Source organism: Acipenser ruthenus, chromosome 17 (assembly GCF_902713425.1).
Source record: "Acipenser ruthenus chromosome 17, fAciRut3.2 maternal haplotype, whole genome shotgun sequence".
Lineage (NCBI taxonomy): Eukaryota > Metazoa > Chordata > Actinopteri > Acipenseriformes > Acipenseridae > Acipenser > Acipenser ruthenus.
In genome coordinates this window covers 12,370,082-12,382,090 of record NC_081205.1, presented here as the reverse complement: position 1 = coordinate 12,382,090, position 12,009 = coordinate 12,370,082, and the positions used below count along the sequence as shown (strand labels likewise).

Below are 12,009 nucleotides of genomic sequence, written 5' to 3'. Positions count from 1 at the left end.
GATTGTTTGAGTAGTATTGTTCCTTGGGATAACAAAATACTGAACTCAAGTCATGTGGTTTCATAAAAACGCCAGGTGCTCAGTGTTTAGCATTTGAGTTGAGTTCATTAAGAATCTGTATAAAGAGCCATTTGAAAAGACATGATTTTAATTAACGCAAGAGCAGTGAAAGATATGACCGTGCCCCGCTTGAGTAATGAAGATCGCCTGGTTGCTATCGGCATGATTGAAGGCGGTCTGTCTGTGAGAGAAGTTACCCGGAGAATGAGATGTTCTGCTTCAACAATCAGCAGACTAGTCCAGAGAAACCAGGAAACCGGCTCTGTGAGGGACAGGCCACGTCCTGTAAGGCAGAGGGTCACCACACCTGCCCAGGACCGTTATGCTGTCCGTTGCGTTGCTCAAGCCAACCGGTGGAAGTGTGATGATGTGCAGAGGAATCTTCCGTGATTTTGTTTGATATCTATGTTTTAAATATTTGATTAAATCTATTAGAGAGAGTGTTGTGTTTCTTTTGTGCATCAGTATATGTATATGTTTTGTAAAGTAGAGAAACAAATATAATTAAAAAAAAAAACATCCCATAGCAAATCACGGTAAATGCATAACCATGAGTACATCATGGGAAAACTACAAAATGACCCAGAAAAATGACTGTAAACTTCTATGAGGGTTGACATGAGCTCCAGAGTGGTTCTGGAGTTGTACTTTCCAGATTCTCTTTCACCATAGTAGACACAGGCTGAACTAGAAGAGTTACTGTATAGGATTAGCAGCCAGCACCATCTAGTGAATGAAGTTTCTTTGTCAGGACACAGTACCTTTACAAATACCTGATCAAGACACATCACATTTTATTAATTTCTTAGCAGACGCCCTTATCCAGGGCGACTTACAATTGTTACAAGATATCACATTATTTTTTACATACAATTACCCATTTAAACAGTTGGGTTTTTACTGGAGCAATCTAGGTAAAGTACCTTGCTTAAGGGTACAGCAGCAGTGTCCCCACCAGGGATTGAACCCACGACCCTCCAGTCAAGAGTCCAGAACCCTAACCACTACTCCACACTGCTGCCCTTTTTATTTCATTCTTGTGTCTTACACACATGTACTTGTTTTTTCAAGCATTTCTGAAATAAATTGCTGTGTGCATACAAGTGTGCAACTTAACAGTGACTCATAAAGAAGAAAGGACAGACTGGTACCCCTGATACCTCCAGAATCGGATACTCGTAATGACTAAAGAATAGTCTTGCCATGTGGAAGTTTAATGACAATTGGATAAACGGATACATGAACATGTAAGGGTGACATGCCGACGTACAGACAGACAGACACCCTGTATAGCTCAGCTCTGCCACTGACACCCTGCCTCATTTTTAACTCCTCTAAGGTTGACAGGTAAAAATGTATTCCTCTCGGGGGACTGCTTTCTGCATCCCAACCTGTGATGGCATGACACGCAGGTAAAGATTGACAGGTTGCAGGTTTTTCTGGTATCTTGTTGATGGATATGAAGTGTAAATGTTTTCCTGCACCTGATTTCATCCATAACTCTGCTTGAATGATGTGACAGAAGTAAAGACAGAGACGTTAGTGTCTGGTCTGAACACAATGACTCTGGATGCAGAGGGGGCTCCATCTTTGGCATGGATACCTGATACAAAACATACCGTTAAAATAAACAGTATTTTGACATTTTTAACGAAAGCAGGGGGGAATCTGCCCATGGGTGTCAGCTTATTTGCGTGTGCAGGATAGTTCTTCACTGAGAATGGCATGTGGTTGATTGGTGATGATTCCAGCTTCATTTGGATTCTTGAAGCCCCCAGCCACAACCAGTCTCTGTTCCAGTGAGCTTCATTGGAACAATGCAGCAGCAGTGATCACACAGGAAGGCTGCTAATCTACCTTTATTCCTGGATTTGATAGAAACCTATTCCAGTGAGCCGCTCAGGGCTGTGCATCCTTACTTCTGGTCCCACTGTGCTCAGTTGTCTCTCTTCAGACTGTATGGATTTTCCTATATCATACCTATCAAAAACACCATTGACCTGCCTGGACTTAATTACTATAATTACCATAATTACATAAAAGTCGGGTTATACTTTGTTTATATGGGAAAACCCACATGGACCTCTGAACAGCTGTTGTCAATATACCTTAAAACCTGCCAATTCAGTTATCTGAAAACCTGTGTCTACCTATCACATGTGATTCACCCAAACTGCTCTTTGGAAGTTTGGAAATGTCTTACAGTGGATCCCATATGGAAGAGCCCAGGTAATGCATCAAATCACTGGGTAACCGCGGTGACCCTGCTCTGGGACTTTACATGTAAATGCAACACTTTATTTTTCCAGCAGAGTGTGCCAGAGAGCTTTTAGGAATTTAATCCCACAATGGCTGTTTGCATTGTAAGGAAATTAATTCATTTGATGCCTGCAAATGTGTGCACACAATACAAATTGCAATGTTAGTAAGTTTCCATTTATTGTTTGCAGTATTAAAAAGTTACACATCTATAGCTTAAAAATGTATCATTAGCCACAACAAATGTCGCAGCTTGTTTTAAACAGAAATCAGATAAGGATCAGTTACCTAATTCTCAAAGAGATAGCTCAGGTAAGGAGATGGTCTGTCGTCAGGAGAGGATTCGGATAAGCTTGTCTCACTTGCACTCTCAAGTGCCTGTCTTATATATCTTATCTAACTGTGTGTGTGTGAAGCTGAACTTTGTGAACTCTACTTACACTGTTTTATTAACAATATCTAAACACTTATCAATTTCTTGGCAATGTTGTTCCAGACACAGAACACACATCTCTTCTACACAAGGTCAAATGTACCCCACTTTATCAATCCCTTGTTCCTCTGTGTCCTGAGTTGGTTGAGTTGAAAAACATCCTTCCACATCTGCTTACTTTACAGCTGTGCTTGAGCACAGTGTTCTCAGGTGTGCTCACAATATTTGTTTAAACTTTGTTGACCCCTACAGCATCATCAGTGTGAGACACTTGGTTGGTTGACTTTTCACCAAATCCCGAGTTGGACCTATCTCTGTTGTGACTGGTATGTCAATTCATTGCATTTCCCCACTCTGCATCACAAAAATATTTATTCACACAACCTATTAAATTACATTGCTGTTAACTTGTTGAGCACACTGTGAATAAAGTAGCAAAACTGGAACGATTTAACATTTTTTCTTTTTCTGAAGGCTGAAAACTTCCAGTTTTCTCGGGTAACCCTAAATGGACAGTGGCTCTCAGAGAAAATCCATGAACTATAAACTAGCACTACAGACCCCAAATCATTTGACCCCCCCTTTTTATTCATGGAAAGTGATCTTTGTGTTATTGTAAGCCACTCTGGTCAAGAGAGACATGTAAATACAAATACAGTATCTCTATTTTACTGTATGAAAATCAATGGAGAGCGACAGTGAATTTTTAGTTTATTTTAACTATCGTGCTCAGAATCTAGCACCGAATTTGATCAGACAGCAGTATCTGATAACCAGGAATCTGAGGCTGGTGTTTTGCAGCCCTACAGATTTGGGCCTTACCAAACATCTAGTGAGGAAAGATCGGGCTCCGATTCAGATGACAATCAAGACAGAAATGTCCCCAAAGACATTGAGAGGTTGCAAAATAAGGAATGGTAGGTCATTTTCAGGAACATTTTTATAAAAGGAAATTAGACTGATTTCGTTCAAATTATTAAAATTCGTGTGCAGATGCAAGTTTGACTGTGACTGACAGTGTCAGTGAGAAAACACTTACTATCTGCAGCTCTAAACCTTGGCATGCGATCAGAAATTAGCTGTTTGCTGATTTGTCAGTGTGGTGCTGTTAATGCACATTTTGCTGCCCCATGCCTCTTGTGGAAGAAAGCATATGTTGTAGGGAGATAGAAACTGTCTGTGAGAAGATAGGGGACGTTTCATGTGTAACACTGCATGAAGAGTTCCTGGATGTTTGCCTGTCTGTGCATACGCTACAAACAGCATACTGTGCTTACAGACAGGAACATTAGGAAAATTAGGAAATTCACAAGTAAGTAGACAGAATGCTATTAAAAAAACAAAGCATATTAAAACAATCCGGGATTTTTATAAGGTAATAGTATTTAATATTTCCACCAGGAGTTTATATCATACCCATACCCTTAACAACATTACTAATAAAAATTACAAAGCACTACTTGGCTTTAAACCTACCGACTCTTAAAGTCCTCATATCAAGTTCCCAACAACTTTTTACAAAATTATAATTTATTTTACAAACTCAATTAACCAGATTAAAAATTACAGACATCCAAACACGCTTTTATCTAACCTTAAACTGGTACTACTCTAGCAATAATTCTGTTCTAAAAGCAAAGACAAAATGTTAGTGTTAAGTTCGTCTGAGTTTATTCTCCACCAACATCTTACAGTACAGTATAAACACAATAGGGTCACATGCATTGATCAGTAAAAATCTGAACAGATTCGGTGTACATTTGGTCCTGTAAAAACATATGAAGCCCTCTCAAAGTGAGCCTGTTAACCTTGTTCTGGTCTGTGTTTAAAGATGTTGCTGCCCCACTCTTCAGTGGCATCCCGTTGTTATTAACACAGCAGTACGCACTCCACACCCAGTCCGGTATGTTCACACGATCCTTCAGCTTGCTGTTCTGCGACGGGACAGTCCCAACCACAACGAAAGTTGTAGCACAGTCTGTGCTGAACATCCTGGCCAGTTCTTCTTCATACAGTCTCCACGCTCCCTGGTTCGATATTCGATTCTGAGGCACAATGTTAGTGAGGCTGAAAGTGGCATTCCGGCTGTCACCTGACACAGCAAAATAATGTGCATGTCAGTTCATTTTACTGAACTTAATGGGTCATACATTTCAGTAATGTACTAGATCTGCATACTGAACACTAAATTGCCAATTTTATACAAAAATACAGAGTCATTTAATTTATACAAAAGTGCAGGCCCAAAGGTGCTAGACAAACAGTGCAGGAGTGAAAAAGTGCAAATATTTTGGTCAATTCAAAACCATCCTCAGTGCTGACAGGTAAAGAACACCCACATATTTAAGGCAGCCACTGAATTAGGATAATACTAAACACGTGCAAAAGGAGCACGAATGTTAGTGTTCAATTCATCTCCATGGTAAATAACCCCAGCTATCGCAGACTGGGATTGCCTGAAAGTGAATAGGATCCATGCGTTACAGCCACACCGAGAGCATTGCCTATGACATGTATATTGTGTTTGGCTCCTGTAGCAGTGAGGGGAGACACCATGCTACTATAAAGCCTTTATTATTAACTCAGTTGTTATCGGGTGTACCCTCACTAAAGTTAAGCACAGTAAATTTGCATGATAATCTCTTTTTTCCCATGGTGATACCATAGTCTACCATGGTTTCTCATGTTTGTTTTTTTTATTATTTGCTTTACCATACCTCTCTGAGCTTTACAATCCTTACCTTTGCTGTACCATGCTTTCACTATGCTTTGCGTTTACTGTGGGAAACAGGGTATACTGCAGTGGGTTTTATAAGAGTGAGGCAGGGTATACTGGAGTGAGTTTCAAGACAACGTTTTCAATAAATACTTCATGCTGTTACTGCCTTGAGCTCAACCCCACCATGGATGGCGGCCAAACTCCCCTGCAACTTCCGACCTGGTCTAAAGGGACACAGCCCACTCTGGACTGTGTGCTTCTGCTGTGTAAGACTTTAAAAACATGACATCATATGAAACAATTACCAGTGATAGTTACACAGTATAATACAACCTGTGACACTTTCATTTCCCTTAAATAACACTGCATTATAATATCTTTCCAAGGTGTTTCTCACCTGCGTGGTGACCATTGGGGTTAAGGTGTCCACGGTCAAAGCCTGTAGATTTATAATCCTCATCCAGAGCTTGATCCACACCCAGGTACACATTGGGGTGCTCCTTACTGAGGCGATATGCATCTTGCATCCCACCCTGCCAGTTGTTGTTAACAAGCTGCAATATAATCCTGATATTAATCCCATGATTTACAATTCTTGGAAAGGGATACACATAATGCAGTAGACACCAACTGAGACATATCTGGAAATCACGCGGTAGTCGTTATATGCTCAGTTCAGCTTGGAGGAGGCCATTCCCCCCATCAATGCTCGTCCGATTCCTAGCAGCGACTGATCTCAAATTTTGTCTTAATGGATCCCAATGATTCAGCATCATCAACATGGCTAAATACCCATTCCATACCCTCACTACTCTATGTAAAGAAGTGTCTTGTGCCCTCTGTCCTAAGTCTGTATCGACCTTTTATCCAACTGTCCTCTGGTCCTGGTTTCTGATTCATGGCTGTATGCATTTAGATAGGAAGTTTTGGTTAGAATCGTTGGAACTGTTAGAAAAAATACTTGGGAGCCTGTAAAAAGGAAACAGTATAAATATTCATATTTACATTTAGCTTAGCATAAAGATGACCCTAAGAAAAGAGTTAATGAAACATAATGTTAATGAAACTACAACAATCATGGGGTTTCCATGCGATTTTTTTTTTTTTTTTTTTTTTTTAACGAGACATTTACACGTGTAAAATGCTTTTTTGGGTTATCGTTCGCTCAGTTTATTTTACCCGACGTCATGCAAATGAATGGGGAAGGAGGGAGTTGACATGTAAATTAGCTATGCGTAAAGTACTCATGCTGTTTTTGAAATTTTGTGAAAATGTGGTTACCATGCGCAGATAACTGGTACATGAGTGAATCTAACCTGCTGTAATAAAGCAAAATACCTTGTGCCTGGTTGGTTAATAATGTGTTTTACTGCTCTTGCCCAAATTGTTTTTCAAATGTCATTAGTGGGGTGTCATGTCATCAGTTGTGAATATTGTTTCAACTAATTTATCTTACGACTCCTTAATTAAAAATGAAAATGAGTATAAAATGAAACTGACCAACAGGTATTGCAGATCACCATGGCTGAAATCCCTTTCATTCAGGCAATACAGCATAAAGGGGATCAGGTGATGCTTCGTATGCTACCCTGGCTTAGAAACCCTACCCGTCCGGACGGCTGACACCTGCTGAGGTAGCATTCAACACCACGCTTGGGCAAATACGGGTAGTGGACACTTGAAAGGGAGGTGGCAGATACTGATGAAACGGACTGAAGTGCATTAGTTCGTTCCCAAAATTGCCACTGTCTGCTGTATCCTGCACAAACTCAAAACAAGCCCAAAACAAGCGCAACCCATGTGTGACAGTCTGGCTCGCAGTGGTGAGGTGGATGACGTCACGGACCAGGAAGTAACTCAAACCAAAACAGTGGATGGGTGGGTGAAGCTCAACGCAATTGCGTTCAGCGTATTTAATAAACAAACAAAAGATTTAAACAAAACACAAAACAAAAAAGCACAAGGGCCAAATGAATAAACAAACAATTAAGTGTCGTGCTGGCTAATCCAGCACGTTTTAGCAAGTGTTAATTGTCTTATTCTCCTTGCGCTCTTTCTCTCTCCGCTCTCCCGTACTCTCCTCAACACTCCACCCCGAGTGCAGAGAGCTGCAGGCACTGGCCGAGGGATTAACTAGTTGTTAATTATCTTATTATCCCCTCGGCCAGAGTCTGCACGCGTTTGGTAAGGATGCATGACTGTCAGCTAGTTAAATAATCAGTAGCTGATCAGCCATGCATCCTCACGGGGTTTTTAAATATAATAATAAAAGACGCGGCGCTTTTACCCGCGCCGCAAACAAAAATACAAATAATAATACATAGGGGCGGGACACTCCGCCACACCATGTTAGAGTATGGGTGGTTATGCAAAATCCAACCAGCGCCTCTCAAAAACAAGCCCAATCCCGCTTATTATAAGAGGACTTTGCAACTGGGAAGGTTACCTCAGCCGCCAGTTTCAATTGGATGCAAACAAATAAAACACAATCAATACGTTCATTTGAAATTTTATTTGGTCAGTTCTGAGAAGGCATCAACAACTTGGATGTTGTTGCGCTGTTTTGGGCGATAGAGCTGGCTTATGACATCCAGTTCACAAACTATATTTATTAACGTGGAGGGCAGGGGTGCGTGTCTTTGGATATAGCTGGGATCAAAAAAGGACGGGAATTAATTCAGTTAAGCAGCTCATTTGCTCTTTGTGTTTAACTTTAGCATAGTTTTTACAGCAAGGGTATTCTCAAACAGCTGCTTTAATACTATAACAAATGCATAACACAGTTCATGGTAAGTGGTTTTATACAGAACTGTAAACCCACAAGATATATACAAGATGACAGTCCAGACACAGCAAAAAACAATAATAAACAAAGCCGCCCGCAGTAGCATTAAGGTGAACTACACCAAGCTAACCATAAAATCGCCCACCAGCCACTACTTTCTGCTGTTTTGGAATCCACAGTAACAACTGACCTGCTCCATTGCAATATTTATAGTTAAGGATAAACACGCTCATTAACATTTACATGTAAAATGCAGGTTTCCATGCGAAACGGCGTGGATTTCCCGCGTGTTTCGTCATTTTTCGGCCACAAACCTGATTTACACAAGTAATTCTCCCAAACGTGCACGCGCATTGCCATTTTACGTGTAACTAAACATGTATGGAAACCCCATGAATGTCTCGAGTTAAAAAACTTGCATGGAATCCCATTATTGTTTATTCTTCATTGGTACAGACATACCTGTGGCTCAATGAACCATCTCTTCTCACGACCGCCGCCGTTGCTCTTCTGAAAAACGTACGCAGAATAGAGAGGGATGCGTTGTGCTTTGTCATATAGTGTTGCAAAATGATATCCGTTGTTGAATTTCTGGCATATTTTAGCAGTGCGTTGAGGAACTGGTCCCAGGGCTGGTGGGGTTCTCTCATAGAAGAATTCAAGGCACTGAGGAATGTCATTGAAATCTCTGACAATCTCTGTGTCTCCTGCTCGAAGCACCGCTGCCGTTACGACCAGAATGGTAACTAATGCTAATGCCATTTTAGAGGAGTCAACTATGTTCTGAAAACACAATATTGCGTATTGTCAGTCCTCTCACTTGGATATGTATAGTTGTCCTTGATGTAACCACTCCCTTTGTGAACTTGTCAGTGTTGCATGGAACTGACACGTAAGCTACTCTGAGAGAGAGACAGGACCTAGAGTACTGTCCCATGGGTAATTTACAGCAGGTAGAACGTGGCACTGATACTTTTAGCATCAATCATTTCAAAATGACCTGTCTTTGGCTTAAAGTCAACAGCAGTTTCCAGAATATCTACCTGTAAATTATAAATAAACACAGACTGCTAGCAATGGAGAGTCCATGTGCATGGTTCCCACCAAAATTCAATAACCTTGAGTGAAAACCTAGATTATTTCTTTATGTAAACATGTCAACGTAGTAATGTGAAAGGTTTTGGGCTGAAGCATTTATTAACACAGGACTTAGAGGGCCTGAGGCAACGAGTAAGTGTCCATGGCTTTGAACTGATTTCCCATATTGCTGTGTAGCTGGAAGATGTTAGTAGGTGCTTACCAGATGTGACGTAGAACTTGGTAGCTCTTTCAGCAACACTGACTTTATCATGGTCTGGATTTTCTACTTTACCTTACTAAAGACATGGTATGGCTGTAAAATATCAGTTACCTTAAATAGTGTGTTCTTTAGATTCACTTTGTATATATTTTTCTTACAGTCATTACAATCCGGTGACTTTATCTTGAAATGAATTGTGCTTATATAGGTTGAGGTAATGTGGAGCTGGAGCCAAGGAGAATAAAGTAACTATTAAGTTTTGAGTTAATTAATAATTCTGCGTATGTTGCTGAGGAAGAAATGACAGGAGGGTGCCAGAGTTGAGATGTGCTGAGAGTTGGAGAGGGAGGGGTCGAGGTTGACACCAAGGTTATTGGTGGATGAGGAGGGAGAGAGGATTGTGGATTCAAGAGGAATAGAGATAGAGAGATTAGCAGTGGGGTGAGGGGGAGAAAAAGAGATCTGATTTGGAGAGGCTGAGTTTGAGATGATGCGAGTGCATCCAGGAGATGGGGTTGAGTTTGAGATGACGCGAGTGCATCCAGGAGGAGATGGGGTTGAGTTTGAGATGACGCGAGTGCATCCAGGAGGAGATGGGGTTGAGTTTGAGATGACGCGAGTGCATCCAGGAGGAGATGGGGTTGAGTTTGAGATGACGCGAGTGCATCCAGGAGGAGATGGGGTTGAGTTTGAGATGACGCGAGTGCATCCAGGAGGAGATGGGGTTGAGTTTGAGATGACGCGAGTGCATCCAGGAGGAGATGGGGTTGAGTTTGAGATGATGCGAGTGCATCCAGGAGGAGATGGGGTTGAGTTTGAGATGACGCGAGTGCATCCAGGAGGAGATGGCCGATAGACAGGTAGAGATACAGGAGGAGATGTCGGAGTCAGAGGTGGGGAAGGAGAGCACTACTGCAATATATTAGCACTAAAACACCCCCCACCGGTAGCATAATACCCCTCCAACCAGTAAGTAGTCTGTCCAGTTCAGACGAGTTAACAGTGTTAATGTAATCGTTACAAATTACAAAGTACTGTACTTAATTCACCTAATTATTAATAATTAAACATAGACGTTTTTATTATTACTATTTGTTTAAATACATGTTCCTGAACACATACATTATGCTAGGAAATTAGACAGATAAAACGCATCTTATTCTACGCTTGGTCTGAGTCATGTGGTAATTATGATGTCGGTAAGGGGTAAGGGTCAAGTAACAGCACCATACAGCTTTATGAATTAGACAGATAATTTGTTAATCAGAATATTGGTCTCCAACACGGCACATTATTCTACTGTCACGATGAGTTTATTTTTTAAAAAGTCCTATGTAGGAGTTAAAAAGTCCTGGGTAGGCGATATGAAGTCCTGGGTAGGAGATATAAAGTCCAACGTAGAAGATACTTAAAGTTTTAATATTAAAGTTTTAATATTGTATGGTACTGTCCCTAATCGCATGGCTGTGGGTCTCCATAGTAACTGCAGTGCTATAAAAAGACGTGCAGATCAAAAAAAGGGAAGGCTGCCTGATTGTGTAGATTGTGAGCTGAGAGCTGAGAGCACGAGTTGGCGAACTGCCGTTTGCTAAGATTGTTTGTTTAAAGTTTATTAGTTTTTGAAGGCGCTGTGAATTTGCTTGGGCTCTATAGGCTTTCGTTATAAGTGTTGTTAATCATATTGAATAGGTTGTTCCGCTCTATGGGTGTTTGCAAGTAACCCTCGTGCTCTCAGACAATGTCATCGGTTTGTATTGGTGTAGTCTAAACAAAAGAGAACGGGGCTTCCATTGCTTTAATTTTGAATGTACCGTCTAGTTCTCTCTTTTCGGTTTAAATTCACATATATCACACGGTAGTTTTTTTAAATTTATTTTGATTTACGTGAAATAGGCTACCTCACTTGTTTAAGACTGTACGTATCAGTTCTCTTGTTAAGTAGTGTGTTTACAGCTGCAGAAACAGCGTCTTTGTATTGGTACTAGTCCCTGCTTTATTTCTGGTTGGATTGCTCCAACCTCAGCCGTTGCTAACTATTACTAATCAGCATTTCAAGCCTCCAGGTATGAGACCCATTTGAATTTACATCATTGTTTTTTAGATCGCTTTTATGGAATCAATTTGTTGCTAAATGTTACTTCCTTGAGGTGTCTGACTAACTTTGATTTAAGTACTGTTCATGAGTGTTGGCGTTTTTCTTTAATGTTTTAACTTGTTATACTATGATAAAATAAAGTCCTTGTTACTTTGTCACCCTTACTTCATACACTTGCCCCTTGATTGGTAAAATAACCTGTGTTATTTTATGTAGTTATATTAGCTTCAGATCATTTAAACCTACTTAATTGGTCAACTAATTAATCAATTAAATCTATATTGGTAACAAGGGGCAATCTTCTTGCGTCCTGTGTGTCTCCTTGACTACCAAGGCTGGGGAATGCTACACTATGGTA

The 12,009-nt window shown here is 40.6% G+C and overlaps 1 protein-coding gene across 1 annotated transcript; it reads right to left on the bottom strand.

Annotated features, from left to right (window-relative positions):
• Window positions 1-4,173: 4,173 nt before the first annotated feature.
• LOC117423630 (endonuclease domain-containing 1 protein) lies at window positions 4,174-9,147 on the bottom strand. The gene is made up of 3 exons (XM_034039690.2): window positions 8,719-9,147; window positions 5,869-6,025; window positions 4,174-4,844 (listed from the first exon to the last, which is right to left on the bottom strand). Exons 1-3 carry the CDS (start codon window positions 9,016-9,018, stop codon window positions 4,468-4,470), a joined length of 834 nt encoding a protein of 277 aa, XP_033895581.1. The 5' UTR covers window positions 9,019-9,147; the 3' UTR covers window positions 4,174-4,467.
• Window positions 9,148-12,009: the final 2,862 nt, after the last annotated feature.